Source organism: Antennarius striatus, chromosome 13 (assembly GCF_040054535.1).
Source record: "Antennarius striatus isolate MH-2024 chromosome 13, ASM4005453v1, whole genome shotgun sequence".
Lineage (NCBI taxonomy): Eukaryota > Metazoa > Chordata > Actinopteri > Lophiiformes > Antennariidae > Antennarius > Antennarius striatus.
The window spans coordinates 15,366,916-15,384,467 of NC_090788.1; the positions used below are offsets into that span (position 1 = coordinate 15,366,916).

Below are 17,552 nucleotides of genomic sequence, written 5' to 3' on the forward strand. Positions count from 1 at the left end.
TCAGACATTATTCAGTCAATACAATAAAACAAATCAACAGACAGACACACACACACACACACACACACACAGAGTCAATATTTTACATTTTATTTTCGAAAAAATATTTTGTTAAATTATCGCGCGTTAATTTAATAATTATGCTAACTGATGAGGGTTTTAACTACTTTAATGTTTTTTTCTGCAGTATGATGGAAACACCGTCTCACTGTTGCTTCGCCTTTTCTCGCTCGATACTTTCTGGACCTCCGGGCTTCCATACAAAAACAAACATGGCGTCTTCCGCCGAGGTACATGTCCGAATTTGTGGACAAGAAATCATAAAATATGATTTAGAAATCAAGGCTCTAATCCAGGTAAGAACCGAAACGTTATTTTTCTATGTCTAAAGATTTATTTTTAGTTAACGCTGGTGTTGATTTAATTAGGGTTAGGGTCAGAGAGGTGTCCGTTAAGGCAGAGCAAGTTGCTCGATGTGAACATACTTAAGATTAAGATTTAAAAAGAAAATACAGTTAAATGAAGTGATGCTAAATATTAAGATTAGTTTTCGTACAATTTATTTATAATTTATTTATAATTTAAATCATTATTTGCTAAAAAAAAATGTTGAAGTTTGAAGCTATACGTGTACCAGACTCATGTATTTTTTTGAACAAAAATACTTGATAGAACAAAAACAGGAAGTAAAACTTAACAAAGTTTGGTGAAAAAGTAATTTGAGTTTTTAATTGAGATGAAAAAAAGGTGTTTGCTGTAATCTGTCAATTATGGAAAAAATAAGCTATTTTTAAAAATTTCTGTAAAACAAAAACGAATCAGTGATCCGACTTGAGGTTTGGACAGTTTAATGGAAATTGTACAATTGATTTAAAAAAAAAAATTGGCAGATATCTACATCAAGACACTTTGTATGTAAGTTATAGCTTTAACATTAATTGTGATTTATCATGCTTTATAGAATTTACCTGACACTTTAAAGTACTTTGTGGATAAATAGGTAACAAATATATTTCAAAGAAAGTAATTAAACAATGTGTGTTTTGCAAATAGCTGATTATAGTTTAATTTTAATAAAAATTATGCCAAATATTTTTGAATTAATGGAGAATGAGGGCGGCACGGTGGCGCAGTGGTTAGCGCTGCTGCCTCACAACACTGCGGACCCGGGTTCGAGTCCCGCTCTGTGCGGAGTTCGCATGCTCTCCCCGTGTCTGCGTGGGTTCTCTCCGGGTTCTCCGGCTTCCTCCCACCTCCAAAAGCATGCGCTTCAGGTTGATTGGCCGGTCCCAAATTGACCATAGGAGGGAGTGTGTGTGTATGTTTGTTTCTATGTGGCTCCGCGGTACACTGGCGTCGTGCCCGGAGTGTCCCCTGCCTCACGCCCTGAGACTGCCGGGATAGGCACCGGCTCCCCGCGACCTGCGCTAGCGGATTAAGCGGGTTGGAAGATGAATGAATGAATAATGGAGAATGTATGCTTTAAGAGTCTGTTAAGACTGTTAAGACCGTACATTAGTTTGGTTGAGTAATTGTCTTACATTTTTCTTTTACTATTTATAATTATGTTTATAATTGTGTGTGTGCGCTTGTGTGTTTTACTCGTAGGACATCAGGGACTGCCCTGGACCTCAGTCAACTCTCTTGGAGCTCAACTGCCAGGTCAAACAGAAATTCAGTAAACTCAGACTGAGAATACAGGTCAGACTCACATCCCATGCATATGACCAAAACATAGCTTGTCTTAAGTCCAAACCATTTTATGAGGTTGTGGTGTGTTGTTATTGTTGTTGTTGTCAGGATTTGGAGCAGATGGCCAGAGAGCAGGACAGAGAGACGGATAGATTGGCCATCCAGGCAGAAGCAGAGAGTCAGCGAAAGCAAATGCTGAGGTGTGTGTAAAAACACGCATAAAACTGTATAATAGCTTGTCTGAAAACATTTGTGTTAGTACTCCCTAGTACCATTGAGTTCATCAAGATTATCAATTCCATGTAAATACCAGCATTCGTTCTTAATGTTTTAGTGAGTGAATCCCTCTCATGTCATCAAAATCAGCACTTCCTTTGGTTTGAATGCTTCTTTGGCTTTTCTTACAGACTATTTTAGTCATCCTATACAACAACAGCACAGCATGTCCATATATGAAGTTTGTAAGATGCAAGCCATAAATTAAAATTGATGGGGTTAAACACAATGTACTTGTGTGAGATACAGACACAAGACACCAGATGTTTTGTTTATTTTTTTCTGTGGTTTCCAGCAACCAGACAGTGTGGAGAAAAGCTAACCTTGCTTGTAAGCTAACCATAGACAACATGGAGAAGGACGAACTGCTGTGTGGTGGAGAAAACCAGAGCACCAGACAGAGGTCAGTGCAATTCTACTGAGGCTCTACTTTGTGTTAAAATATTGAGAAGAGATTTCCTTGAGTAAAGGGACTTGATGTTTACTTGTAAAAAGTAAACCCATTATAATTTCCTTTAAGAAAGGGATGTTGTCATGGGGTCAGCCCGTAACATCAAGTCAACTCAAACATGGAAAAAGTAAAGATATTTTCAGGCTAAGAGTGCAGCTCAGCAGACAAGCTGCAGTAAAATCAGGTGATTCTGACTGTAGTAACAAACACATATCATGTGCTGCTTTCATTTTCATTTACGTTAGAAAGAAAGAAAGAAATTCTATTGTCCCCAACTGGGAAATTATGTTTTCACTCAGACTGTACATACTGTACATACATACATATATATGTGTTAGACATGTATACATACAATGTTGTGTACAGGCCCCTAAAACAAACATAACACTCTTAGGGTCTGTAAGCGTGCGATCAGTACAGTAAACAGTACACGTAGAGGCAGAGTGACGGGCAGCAACTTCACAGTGTGCCCAAATGAGCAGCTGGTTTGCTTTATTTTCCTCAGGAAAGTGACCAAAGAAAGTCTGGTGGAAAACAGCAGCAACATCACAGAGAGTCTGATGTCCATCAGCAGGATGATGGCTGAGCAGGTGAAGCAGACGGAGGACACCATTGGCATGCTGGGTAAGTATGATTGTTCAGGTGTTTTTGTAGTGTTTGTGAGTTCTGAGTTTTCATTTTCCATGAACATTTCCAACCCACACTGTTTCTACTCTACACTTTAATTCTCATAATCCTGCTCCTGCTGCTGCTCCTCACTGCAGCCACCTCCTCCAGGACGGTACAGGAAACCAACGAGGAGTTTAAAAACATGACGGGGACCATCCACCTGGGAAGGAAGCTCATCCTCAAGTACAACCGACGGGAGCTGACAGACAAGCTACTAATCTTCCTGGCTGTGGCCCTCTTCCTCGCCACTGTCCTCTACATCCTCAAGAAACGTCTCTTCCCATTCATTTAGCCGCCTCTGTTGACTTTTGTTTGCAATTCCTCAAAGAGGCACTTATTTATTCTTTGGGAAGAATATTGTCTAGTGTTGTTACAGACTACAGCTGCCAGGAGTGGTAGGTGTGGAGATAGAAGCAGAACTGTGACTATTGCACATAGAAGCGGTGTTTAAAACATTCTTGTTTAGCACCCTTGTTTTAGGATTACAGTATATGTATTAAATATGTGGGTTTACAAAATGGTATGAAGGGTTCTTTAAAATCACCTTCTACTGACAAAGGTGAATATACCTCTCATTGCGAAGGTTTTATACAACAGCACTGATGCATAAAAAGCTTCAGCCTGCTTCAAACAAACAAATGTGCTTTTCAACCAGGTGTAAAACGCCTGCAGCAGGAGTCTCCTGTTTAACATGTGAGTGACTTTGCAGAAGCAGGATAGCTATGCACGCTTTCAGACACTGGCTCGTCAATGAACCGGACAGCAGAAGCAGGAGAGCTCTTTTGAGTAGGTTTGTAAAGACCCACTGACTTTCACGCTATTTTGAAAAGCGTAATGAGGCCTTAATACAGCATCTGGGATTCAGGCCAAACCAGATTCCAAGTCAAGGTGACAGTGAAAGTGAGTATGTTCATGTTAGAATGTGTTCTTTTTAGCCTGCTTCGTGAAGCTCTTCCAAAGAAGCCGTCCTAACAGAGTTCACCGTCTGCTGGCCCTTTCAGTTGGACATCACGGCTACTGAACTGGATAGCTTATTTCCAAACCAAATTAAGTCTGACTGTAAATGTTAGTACAGGATGCCTGTTATTAGTTTGTTTAATCCTATTGTTGGACAATTGAGTAGCTAGAAAATTAACCAGCATTAATTCACCATCAGACATTGAGAGTTTGTGTGAAGAATAATTTTATGGGATAGAAGTGACTTAATTCACTCTCTTCTCTCTGCCCAGGGACATTATGGTTTATTTTATTTCCATCACAATGCTTACAAATGTTCTTTTAGATTTGTTTAAATAAAAACTTACAAAACATAGCTTGAAATCTGGGGTTTGTATGAAATATGTTTGTTCAAGTTGAATGTTAAAAAAAAAACCCAAAACAAAACACACAACACATCGTAACCAGAGTGCTTCCCTTCCTGCAGACGACACCCTGACAGCCTACAAGATAATGGTTGATAGTGTCAACTGTATATAAAAAAAACAATTTTCATAAATAAAAAACAGATTTAAATAGATAAAATACTGACTTTGAGCAATGAACTTCAGCTTGATGCATATACAGTAATGTTGGCTCATGTCTGTCCATGCACTTTGCTGGAGATTACAGCTACTATAGTTCACCGTGATGAAGTGAGGTAGATAAGTTTTCATCCTTATACAAAGTCAAAGTTAAGAATATAACCTACAGATTAAATAGACTGCATTATATTGTGTTGATTTCATCAGTGATGCTATAATGAAAATATTTGTTCTACTTCTTTTCTAGTCATAAGTGCATGATCTTTGTGTTTCTGTGGATCCTGTCCGTCTATGAAGCAGCAACGCTGTTTGTCAGACGTGTAGAGGACCAGATTCAGTAGTGTTGCCAATCTTCGTCTTGCTCTCTGGTTGGTTTGTCGTGGTTGGCTGCTGCTGCTGCAGCCCCTGAGCTGTGATTAGTAAGGTCCTGGCAGATGGTGGGGCGGTGGTCGGCTGTGGAGTGACTGACTGGTTGAGGGAGCAGCCGCCGTCGAAGCTGCCGCACAACAGCCCCCAGTGTTGCTCACACTGCCAGCGCAGCCGGCGGCTGACCCACAATCTGACCTCGTCTCCACAACTCAGCAGGAAGTTCATGAGCTCCACATACGGTCTGGTAATATAATAATAAATATATGAATATAATGTGCATTGAGCAATCAAATACTGTTTGATTCACACATCAATCAAGTCATCCCTTTTCACATTTAACACTACTAATTTCATATTTGATGCCTTCTGACAAAAAGACCAATGAGAACGTGCAGAAAGAACGCAACCCTCCACCAACAGCACGGTCACTAAAACCTGAATAATCAAAAACAACTTAATGAGACAATCAGCATTTTCCGTCTGCATTGAGGTGTCTGTAAGAAACTGTCCTTATCCATTTCATTTCCTACCATTGTACACACAATATAGCAGTGGTTGGCAGTCAGGGCCAGAAAGGTACATAACCAGAAATCATGATAATATTTATGATGAAGTAAATTATATTTTAATGCATTTTCCTTAAATAAATGTATTCAAATATATGTATAAATATATACTTATACATTGGGATATAATATTGCACCACTGGGTCAGCGTTCTATTTTTAGGTTAGAGAGGTTTTATCCAATCAGAATTCAGCTAGCTTGTGTTGCCAGGTTGAATGAAATCTGCCCAGGACCTTCAGACTCTAGAATGCAGGTCTCCCTGCACTGTGAGTGACGGTAACATACAGAAAGATATGATAGCCAATCAGATCACAAGTTGGCCTCCTAGGACCTGCTGGCTGGCCCGTGTCCTGTGATTGGATACTCACTCTAAAAAGGCGGCGCTATGCAGATGCTATGCAGATGCTATGCAGACGCTATACAGACGCACATTTGAAGAGAAGCTCTAATGAGACGAGGGTCCGATCCCTGAACTAGCTAACCTGTTCTAGCTAACGGAGTGTTCTTGAGGAAAGCTGGGCTTGCGCTAGCTGATCGCCACTACGCCATAGGTGAAGTAAATTCCATAGTGGCTATGAGGTTTTTTAGCCTGTGTAGCCACAGTGGGGTTATTTTTAGGAAAAAAAGGCTAAAACTTACAACTTTTTTGGACTCACGAAGATCGAAAGAAAATGAGAATAGAGTGTTTTATAGTAGATTATGTGTTAAAATTCTAATTGAACAACAAATGGTGAATGCTGAGAGGGGGTACGAATGGTGACAGACTGATCAGAAGGCAAATGAAAGATATTATCAATACTTTTTTTGTAGTCTTAGACTTTTGATCACTATGACCGGCAGGAATAACCAGCGATGTATGTAAATGTGTATTTACCTCGCTTGCTATTTTTCCTTTTTAAATTGAAATGAAAAATCATATTATCGAGTTTAAAAAACCCCAAACTAAACTATGGTATACCAATGGTGTTGTTGTTGTTGGTGGTGGTGGTGGTGGGGTGTTCCACGGCAGGATACCCCCCCCACACACACACACACACAAACACAGAAAATCATACTATCGAATATTGAGAAAAGAAATATTAGGACAAAACTGAAATCAAAGTGTCTAAATCAAAGTTAAATGTCTTCTAGTCTAAGTAAAACTTACAAGTAAACATTGAGTAATATTTTGTATGACTGTATCTTCACATAGTGAATGGAAGTTTTCAGTTGCTGAATCTCACATTTATATCTGCATAAAGTAGAATAGAAATAAAGATAGTTCAGCTTGAACTGTTCACTTTAGTGTATTTTTGTAGGTAAACTGAACGGAAGATTTTGCCCTCAGAATGTAACAAAACAACCCCATTGTCTAAAAAATTTCCCGGGGGAGGCCACGTTGGCGCGGCGCGGCGCGCTGCTGTCTTTGTCACCGAATGTGGCTATTTGTGGCTTATTCAATTCTTTTACACTGAGCCACAGTGGCTTAGTCATACTACCTCCTAGTGCAAGCCCAGGAAAGAAAGGAGAATGGATTTTGAGTTTAAATAAGACATTGGAACAACTGTTTCGGCGAGTACAAGCATTTCATTTATCTAAGTTTTCATATTTAATGTTCTTGTAATTCAATTTCATTTCTATCAAATCAATTATAACAAAATAAAATGGCAAATATATTAAAAATGGAAAAAAATAATTCTTGCTCTTCTGCAACGTGTGTAAATTATGTGGCACACTTGCTCAGCTGTGTAATTGTAGTGGGAATACACAGAGACTTGTGTCCCTAATGGAAAATAGCCCGTTTTGTACTTGACAGAGGTGATGCAACATCTAGTAGTGTGTTAGTGTATGTCTGTATTTCACTTCTCTAGCAGGTGGTGTCATAAATGATGGTCATTTCAATGGGTTTTGTTCTGTGACGTAGTTGTGTGACGTCTATAAAAGGTGCGGCCGCGGAGTTCCTCTGTGCCAGTATCACTAAAAAGGGTGGGGCTGATGTCGGTTTTTGTCCCATTCGAGAGAAGTTATAACCACCTCAGTCCTGAACGCTCCATTGGTGGTAGCGTTGGGAGCTCCTTACAGTATTATGGGATGTGTTTATTCACATTTGACGAAGGAGAATATTACTGAAGGCCTAGGTGTGAAATGCACGGCCCGCCGGTGCACCACAGTGATGTCAGCATTATGACTTCACTTGGATGGATAAATGAAATCCATTGGAGTGAAACTGTTCAACCACGTTAAACTGTTTCCACCTGTCTCCATGACTGCGTTGTAATATATAAATTCTTCCCAAAACTTAGACTAGGTGGAGTCATAGAGCATCATGAAATCAGCAGATCGACGAAACAATCATCTCGTAAATTCATGTCCTTTCTTCAAGTGTTTTCTCAAATTTGACAAACGTCATCACCAAAGTCAAATCCTGCACATGGCAAAACAATATTTGCTGCTTCGATTCTTTTCATTGAGTGTGTTGCATGTGTGACCATGCCTTAACCTCCAGGTAGACTGTATACAACTGATTTGCAAAAAACTGTGAACAGTAAACATGCCTTAATCCACGTAAGATGATCAACCGCTGTTCATGAGTGTCACGTCACCCACCCACCACAGACAGGCAATTCATGTGTAATGGGTCTTCATTGTGACAACTACATCTTTTTTACTTTAATGTAAAGGAAGATCTATTTTATTATTGTGAAGCTAAAGCACTGAGTTCTGCATGTTTCACTGATGTACAGGCAGTCCTCAACATACAAACACAATCAGTTCTGAGAGATTTGGGGGTAATTTAAAGGCCATTACTACTCTAAATACAAATGTACTATTCCCTAAGACTTACCAGAAGCAGGACAAAAAATACATAAAAGAATAGAATACCTTTGCTTTATCATCCATGATAAACAGTAAAGTATCCAAAGTACAAAGCCTGGCGGGTTAAGATGCTCACAGAGACAACGACAAACATCAAGATGGAGAGTTGAGTGTTGGAGCTGCGTGATCGCAGCGGTGCTGCTCAGTGGGGGTTGTGGCAGAAAGGGGAACTACAAGACAATAGTTGGATATGGTGGCGCAAGTTTATTCATATCTCTGAATGTTCATAAGTTGAATGTTTGTAAGTTGAGGACTGTCTGTATTTTTTGTCAAGACTTTTCCTGAGTGTGTTACTAAAAGCTTGGTGACTCAGAGTGGGTGTCTCACCCTGGGGGAAACATCAAGTGGAACTGGATCAGGTTGGCCAGCGTGTCCATGTGATCTCTGAGTGCCAGACAGAGCTGGTGTTTGGAGTAGCACTCTCTCTGGAGTGAGAACACCATCTCTTTTATGGCCGAGCACCGTCTGCTCACACAGCTGAAGCGCTGCCGCAATCCCAGCGCCATGCATCGCAATGCATCCTTCACAAATGATTTGCCCTGGGAGAAAAAGCGGGATGAGAACAAGAAGAGGAAGAGGAGGAGGACAGTAGCACAGTACACAGTTTTAATATCAATCAATCAATAAATAAATCAAGTTTTATTATTCACGGCAAAAGGCATTTAAATGCGCTTTAACAGACAGAAAAACAGAACCCTCTAGAGCAAGCAAAAGCGATCACCATTCACTGATTTTATAGGACATGGAATATGGATTTTTTGTAAGTTTGTGGAACTCAACGTGAAATTACTTTTGCTCTAATAAGCAACAGCTGCTGAAAAGGAGTGATAACAGCAACCACAACTTTGTGTCTATGGTACATAAGTACCGGATTGTAATTCAATAAATATCTATCCTTGAATGTCATTGGATTATTTTTGGCCATATGGGGGCAGAAGAACCTTAGTATTCCATATGGTCCAAGGTTGCATTGCAGCAGATACTGTAGAACAAATCAAAAACATGGTTTGATTGCTTGAAATGAGATTTTTTATTTCAGATGTAAATATTTTGATGGAGCCCGGGATACATTAGGATGATGGAAGCCGAACTAGTTTCACTGTATGACCCTGGACTCCTGGACTGTGTTTGTGTGACTTTAAAGTGGGGAACACATAACATTAATAAGGCTAGCATAGATCCTGACTGATCCTGTCAGGACGTCAGCATTTTCAACCAACTTATGATGCTGAGTTTCCTTCTGTTTTGTACACAAAACATTATCAACTATAAAATACCATTATTTACACTTGAATAAAAAACTTTTTTAAGGTACAGCGGATTGAGTTACATAACTTTGGAAACTTTTAACTACAAAATGGTTGCACATGGAATTTAAATGTACAGTATTTAATGTTTTCGCCCATTTGGCAGACCATGGAAATAAGTTGTGAACAGTGGGGTATTGTTGATATGACAAATTATTGGCAGGCTGAATATTTACACATCCAGCAGTATCAAATGCTTGATATTAAAATACATTTGAAATCACATAATCCCAATATTCCTTCTCATTTCACTCTTTTTATCATCTCCACCCAGCCTTAAGCTGCTGACTGCTGCATTGTACAACATTACCAGCTGTTCACCAACTGAATCTCTCTGCTGTTTGGTGCACAGCAGGTAGTGTTCAGAGGGTTGGCGAGAAACAGCTGCCTGCTGCGGCTGAAGACACCCCTACAAGTGCAGTGATGAACCAGATAAGTTCCTTTGTGGGTTGGACAACTAAAAAATGAGCTGACAACCCTAATCAAGTTCTGTAAAGCCTAAGGGGGCTGCAAGGCAGTGCAAAATTTCCGTACGATCATAACTTCTTTCATAATTTTGTGTTGTAGCTGCTGGTGCTACTTATGGTGACTCAAAGGAAGTAAATTTAACACAAGCTCCAGAGCAAGCAGAGAGATCTACTTTACATGTTCATGATGTTTGCATTTTAATATTTTTATACTGCAGTATATCATAATGTTTGTTGCTAAATGGGGGGTACTATGTATATATACAGTATATATACTGTATATAGTGATTCCCTCTATATATATGTGTGTGTGTGTGTGTGTGTGTGTGTGTGTGTGTGTGTGTGTGTGTGTGTGTGTGTGTGTGTGTGTGTGTGTGTGTGTGTGTGTGTGTATATATATATATACATTATATATATATTAACTGCAAAGAACGAGGGCGCACTGTATATCCAGTTCCTCACATACTGAACATCATCTCCTGTGCCCGTCCCTGCAGGAGATCAGCTTTCTCATTGAGGAGACAAGCTGATCCCTCTCTCATTGCCCTCAGTTTGTTCTGTAACTGTACTCTACTCCTTTACAAAAAACATTTCTCACAAATGACTGCAACAGATGGGATTAAAATGAATTAAAGCATATTTCCAAATACATCTTCCCTAATTCTACCCCTTTGGCACCCTTGGACATAGACTAACACTGTGCAGGTTTGTTAGTGCAAAAGCGACCACACAGTAAATTACTTCAAGTTGTCATCTGAGCGTATGAAATGACATCAGATCATCTGCTCCTCCCCACCTGTGAGTCGTAACGCCCAGCGTTGTGCAGCAGGGTTAGGCAGATGTGGTGAAGCCCCTGGATTTCACAGGAGTTGTTGTTGAAACACTGAAACATCCCGCAGCCAACATCCCCTGAACCCACCACACAGCTCTGGATCTCAGCTGAGGGACATAAAGAGACAAAAATACCAGCTTTAAGTGATGCACAGAAGCAACTGTCTCCCTAATCATATGCCTTGAATTCTGTTGTACATATAGACATTAAAATGACATCACATGTTGGTATGACCTGGAGGACATTCACACATGTCATGACGTTGCATCAATTTTGCAGAAATAAACATGCAATAATTTAATAATAATTTGGTGTTTAATGCTCTGAGTAAATACGGTAAATTCTAGGTGTGTGTATGGATAAGTGGATGGATAATCACACTTGGATTTCTGTAGATCAGTTTAGGATCATTGCCAACAAGCATGAATATAGAGCACAACTTTACACGCAGCCAGTCTGAGACCTTTTTCAGGGTTGAAACCTTTGGTTTGCTAGGAATTAAATAATTCAAATGTGTTGATCTTAGCGTCGTAGTGTCAGTCAAGGCTAAACAATTTAGCCAACAACTAGTTTAACCTATTTACCAGTTAACAAACTGGCTTGATATTTGTTCAGGCGGACATTTGGCAACACGAGGAGATAGAAAACCCCAGCTTACAGCCCTATGGAAACGATGACTCTGATTAAATAGAGAAATAAGTAATATTTCATTTGCCATAATGTTATCGCACAACTCTCTGCTATGTTTGTTTTTACCCTACCTCACACAGTCACAACAAAATTCTTCACACACAAATATTTGTCCTCACTCTGGGGGCTAGGGGCCCCTCAAAGGTCGGAGCCTCAAACATCTCCTGAGACATGAAGGTCCTGATGTTCCTCCGTCTGCAGGAGGGGAACATGTTGAAGACGTGGACGTCCCGGGATTTGAATCCCAGATTTGAATCAGAGCAGCAGGAGAGGCATCAGTGCTGCTCTTCCAGGACAGACTGTGATGTACCAGTTTAAAATAGTATAACCTCACTCGGACTTATTACCCTGTGATAAACCAGTAATAGCACCATGACGTCATGAGGCCCGTGTACAGTTTGAGTAGTTCTATGTTTGAGCGTCTCATGTCAAAGCTGGACCCAAAGGTGGCAGAAAGACCAACTGCTGATTGGTCCATTCCCATCCTGACACCTGTCAGCGCGCGCTCCACGTGTGCTGCGTTCAAACCACGGACACGTGACCCGACACCCTGTCAGGTGTGAGCATCCGCGGATAAAAACCCATAAATTAGTGGATCCGGTGGGTGACGGATGACAGCGCGCACCTGCCGTGGGGTCTCACCTGTGTTCTGCGGGGAGAGGCGTCTTTTGGCCTGGCTCACTGGTTTCTCCTGGACGTCCAGCGGCTCCGCGGTCAGAACCTGTTGACGCACCAGGAGCACAAAAATCCCCAGGAGCACGGCGGACGGGTGGGCCTGCATGCTGCAGACTGGTCGGGGCTTCGTGACGGGCCTTGCGTTGTGTTGTGGTGGAGGGGATGCGTCGCTTCACAAACGAGGTTCTACCATATGGTTCATCCGCCGCACGAAGGCTGACATATATAAAGCTGCACGTGAGCTGCGCGCGCTCGACGGCCTGAGTTTGAGTCTTAACCAATCAGAGCGCAGCCCCGTGAACACGCGCCCAAAGTTTATCATTGATGAGGCGAAGAGGCGCTCTGCAAAGTGTGTGTGTGTGTGTGTGTGTGTGTGTGTGTGTGTGTGTGTGTGTGTGTGTGTGTGTGTGTGTGTGTGTTAACAGCTGTTTTCTTGGCAGGGAGCCGCTGCATTAAATGTTTCAGAAGCACCCAGACTAGAGACAGACGGAGGGTTTGGTTTCAAAATCTGCTGCATTTCAGAACAAATAAAACAAGTATTTGTCTGACACCCTGATTCAGACAACTCTCTAGTATTATTGGTTACAATCTTAATGCAAATTTAATATAATCTAAATGTGAGATGGCCAGAAAGAAGAGCAGTACCATGTGGAGGGTCAGGTGTGCATCAGGTAAACTGTCTTCACACCTGAAAGGATTAGAGTTTATGTTTCTGTCAAGGAGGTTTTGTTTTGACCTGTGTCCATTTGTGTGACAGTCAGGTTGTTTGTTGGTCAGCAGGATTACACACAAAAAATTGCTAAACTGGTTTCCAAGAAACGTGGTAGGAGGGTGGAGCCAGAACAGATTTATTAAGAATTTGTTGGGGATCTGACCTGCCCCCCCCCCCCCCCCACACACACACACACTTTTGTATCATTAATTGGTCTTTTTCAACATTTTTTAAATTGCTTTGAAAATTGAAACGTCTCTCAGAAGACATCTGCCAAGCTCCAACAGGCTCTTTAATTCAACAAGATTTATCCAAAGTAAACTCCTAGCCCTTTAAACATATTTTAAACAAAGGATAACTTTATGACCTTTTCAGATTTCCAGTTGATCAATTTAACTTGTTTTAAACCAGCACTTGACCTGACCTCACACAAGAGGACACAGACTTATTTGTGCTTTGAGGTCAGTAATGAGACAAGAGCTGTGCTCAGATCTCACCCCTTCTTGTTGTTGTTGTTGTTACATGCTTTGGTTCGTGTCGGTGGTAACCTCTGACCTTTGACCTGCACAAAGGGAGAAGCTGCAGTCACCTGACATGAAGACACCAGTCTGAAAAAAACACCTCAAACTTCTGGTCCTCGGTCTCCTGCATCTTCTGGTTTAACTACGCTTATCCAAAAGGCCTTCTGTGAACATGATTGACACAAGTGTGTGTGTGTTGCTGTGGGAGGTCAAGGTGTGTTTATGTGTGTGTCCATACTGGGGCCCAGTTGGGGACGACATACTCTTATGAGGGGTAATGTTTGGACTTTTGTCGGAGGGCTTCTTTCCCTGACCTTCTCTGCTCGTTCCATCTCATCCGGCTTCAAAACAACATTGGTCACCTGATGACCACCCACACACTGACCCTTCACCCTGACACTGAACACACACTTCTAAAATGGCCCACGAAAGCACATAGTGCACACATGCATATGTCCATACTCTAAACATGCGTCTACACTGTGTTTACTGAACTGAGGAGAAAGCATTGGCACAACCTTTGGGTTTAGGAACTATTTCCCCAACACACTCACAACACTCCAGTGTGCAGACACAAGTTTTCACGCTCTGAGGTTTGGATATATTTGTCTTTAGCATAGTTTTTGAGGTCATTCATTGTAATCCAATGAGAAATACATATTTTTGAGACTAAATATGATTTTCACATCAGTACAACTTCTGGAAGTTACACAGTACCTTTAAGTTGTGTCCAGTGCCTGAAACAATACACGCTTTTTTCGTTTTTTTTTCGTTTAAATAAATTTGATGTTTTATTGTGCAAATCTTTCTCTTTTTTCCCCCCATCAAAATACTGTACCACCAAACACGTAAAAGAAATGAAAAGTTTGTTTCTGAATTGTTAAAATAGCAACCAATAACAATTCATTGATGTTTATAGTGGAAACAATTCACTGATCATTTCAGTTCAGTGCAACAATCAAAGTTTATCTGCCCTCATAAAGATTAATGGTACAAACACTCCCAAGAAGAGCAGATTTACAGACACACACACACACACACACACACACACACACACACACACACACACACACACAGAAATACACCAAACAAGTAGTCCAAAAACAAGTGGTTAAATCAATAGTTACGCAAGCTGTGATGACACGTAGACAAACAGACATAACAGGCAGACTGATGTTTAAGTTTGCTTTCATCACAGCTGAGTGATAGGGTTCCATTCTTATTGCTAGTTGTAAGTGTACTAGTTGGACACCAGCTGTAATTTATTGTTACAAGGCTTTTTTTAGTACATTATTCAAGAATTTATCATATGAATTTTACAATACAGGATGAACACAAATAGCTTGTGTGTACTTGTATTACTTATTGTCATCTTCTGGAAAGTTTCCCCTGCTGCTCTCTGGTTCAACTTTTCAGAAAACTTCTTTAAAAACTGTTAAAATCTTAATGAGATGCACGGTGCATCTACAGTGTGGCACCAGAAAACCCTCAGTAATTCTACCTCCTCCTCCAGTCTATGATATGAATGAAATCCATGAACATGTAAACAGTTTGTTACAAATGTCTTACTTCCCAGTGCTGGTAGATTTGATGTGTCACCATAACTGCACATTGAAACACATCACTTTAAACTCTTATTAAAAAATAGCTTAGTGAAGATTGGACCGTGGATGGCAGAGTTATAACAACTTCCTGTTTCATGGAGGGTAATCAATTTATGCGATCCTCCATGATCTCCTGTTGGAGAATACTATATTAATTTATCTATGAATCTTTCATTGAAATGTATTCAGAACTTTTTCATTCATCCTGCGTACAAAAACAGATCACATCACCTTCTTTAAACGTCACTGATAGAGGAAAAAGGAAGACACAGAGGGTTGTGATGTCATGATGTTTACTGATTCAGATCAATCAATGTATCAAAGGAAACTTGACATGGTGCAATGAAAAAAACAAAAAAACAAAAATGACCTCAACATCCTGAATCTACTTATACACGTCTTTTATAGTCCAAAGAGATACTTCCTAAGATCCTGAAGACAAACTGTTCACCTGGTAAAAAGTCTAGGATATTCTTCCTCTTCTCCTCCTCCTCACGGCACTCAACTCGTTCACCTCTTCCTGAATCAGTGTAGACACAATTTAAAGTTTGATGCATTTTCTATTAAAAAAAAAAATCAACTCAGGATGAATTCCTTTTCCAAAATACAAACAGATTTGTCTGATTTCATACAAAAGAGTAAAAAATAATCATCCAGGTTCGTGTCAGGTTTGTAGAAAAACACGGAGCTTAGAGAGCTCCACTCTGCATCGTCTGACATCTTCAGCAGTAGCTTTGTTCAGAACAGACCAACAATAGAACATCTGAACACAGTAAAAGATCTGTTAGTCAGAGCCACCAGGAAAGAAAAAATCACTCTGCATCCTTGTCCCCATCTTGTCTGACACTGCTTCTCTCAAAAGGCAAAGACAGTCGTACATTATGTGTAGACTTCCAGTAACTGGCCAGCATTTGTTCCTGCAGCAAGAGAAAGAAATACACATTTCCTAAATGCACTTCAAGGGGTTTTGGGGCCAGAGGCAGACGGGGCCTCCTGCGTTTCTGCCTGTTCTGCTGGTGCAGAGTTACTCAAAGTGTTCTCCTCCTTCCTTTCACCGGACAAGAAATCATGGATGGCCGTTTCTATGTGTGGCCGGAACGTGTGGTTCATCTTGGGGTCCACGACCTGAGTGATGATCCTGTCCACACCAGACTCAAGCATACCCGATCTAAAAAGCAAAACTAGAGTTACGCCTGCACGAAATGGAGCGCTGATGTAGAGAAAAAAAAACAAATCAATTCTATTATTTTAATGACATTCCTTCAGCACATGGTGAAGCTGACATGAATCCAGGTGATGACAACAAACTAGGGAGATAACAAATTCCATCAGTCCTCAAATGAAGAGGAAATGAATAATCCATATTATTTACATCACAAAGTTTAAAGCCATCATCTGTGATCTGAATAATACTCACGACGTGTACTTACGACACACGGGTTTTGGATGAATGAATATTGTCCTTTAAATGTCATTTTCAAACACTTACTGAGTTGTTGAAAGAAAAGGCGATACCACACGACATAAAGAGGAATATTCAAACATTCAAATTTAGAATGGGTGTTCATCTCTTACACACCATTAGAAAACCATTGCTAATGGTTTACATCATGTCAAACTTGAAATTGTGATTCTACTCTAAATGATGAAGGTGTGACTTTGCAGTGGAAGGGGAGACTCACTGGACGACACTCTGCCTCAGGCCATTCCTCATCTGGTTCTTGTTGATGGACGGGTTCCAGTCTTGTGTGCTCAGTTGCGACGTGACAAAGTTGTCAACTTTCTGTCGCAGGTTCTGATAAGCAGGCTGGCAGCAAACAAGAGTGATGTCAACACGGTTACACACACACAGCAGGAGCATTAAGTCACAAGGGACAGGTGCACAGCAGTTACACCGCACTCTAGATGGAACAGTTTAGCACCGATCTCACCGGACAGCAAAGCCCAGCGGGGGCTTGATGAACACTGATCAACAGCAGCGGTCACTTTTGAATCGATCCTCCGGGATAGCATGTGTAGCGGCAATATTTACCTTCGTATCCACGTCGGCCAAACAGTCTCTACGGAACTCGTCAAAAAGCCCGCGGTTCTTGAGATGCTCCACAATCATACCGATAAGTTGCGGGTCTCCCGGAGGAAGGCTGGGGGGGCCCACGTTAATATTACTACTCTCTGCCATGCCAAACGGAGGTTAAACCTTAGCTAAATTACTTACTAATCGATAGCAACATTTAATGCTAGCTAGTTCAACTGGTGGCGCTCGATTTAGTGAAACACAGAGGGCGGAGTTATCTTTCGCTTTGGTGTTATGGCAGCTGCCACGGTGAAGAAGGAGGTGTAGCACA

The 17,552-nt window shown here is 40.9% G+C and overlaps 2 protein-coding genes across 3 annotated transcripts; one reads left to right on the forward strand and one right to left on the reverse strand.

Moving 5' to 3' along the window:
- Positions 1-272: 272 nt before the first annotated feature.
- bnip1b (BCL2 interacting protein 1b) lies at positions 273-4,406 on the forward strand. Of its 2 annotated transcripts, XM_068332081.1 has the most exons (6): positions 273-356; positions 1,609-1,701; positions 1,801-1,892; positions 2,264-2,371; positions 2,925-3,043; positions 3,184-4,401. In XM_068332081.1, the coding sequence occupies exons 1-6, from the start codon at positions 273-275 to the stop codon at positions 3,378-3,380; spliced, it is 693 nt and encodes a 230-aa protein (XP_068188182.1). In that variant the 3' UTR covers positions 3,381-4,401. The 2 variants fall into 2 exon arrangements, with proteins under 2 accessions (XP_068188182.1, XP_068188181.1); XM_068332080.1 differs by having other exon boundaries at positions 1,609-1,892; positions 3,184-4,406.
- Positions 4,407-4,810: 404 nt separating this feature from the next.
- Positions 4,811-17,536, reverse strand: LOC137605719 (uncharacterized). The gene is made up of 8 exons (XM_068330425.1): positions 17,240-17,536; positions 16,890-17,014; positions 16,168-16,375; positions 16,024-16,124; positions 12,338-12,540; positions 10,970-11,112; positions 8,727-8,938; positions 4,811-5,218 (listed from the first exon to the last, which is right to left on the reverse strand). Exons 1-8 carry the CDS (start codon positions 17,384-17,386, stop codon positions 4,921-4,923), a joined length of 1,437 nt encoding a protein of 478 aa, XP_068186526.1. The 5' UTR covers positions 17,387-17,536; the 3' UTR covers positions 4,811-4,920.
- Between the last annotated feature and the right edge of the window lie 16 nt (positions 17,537-17,552).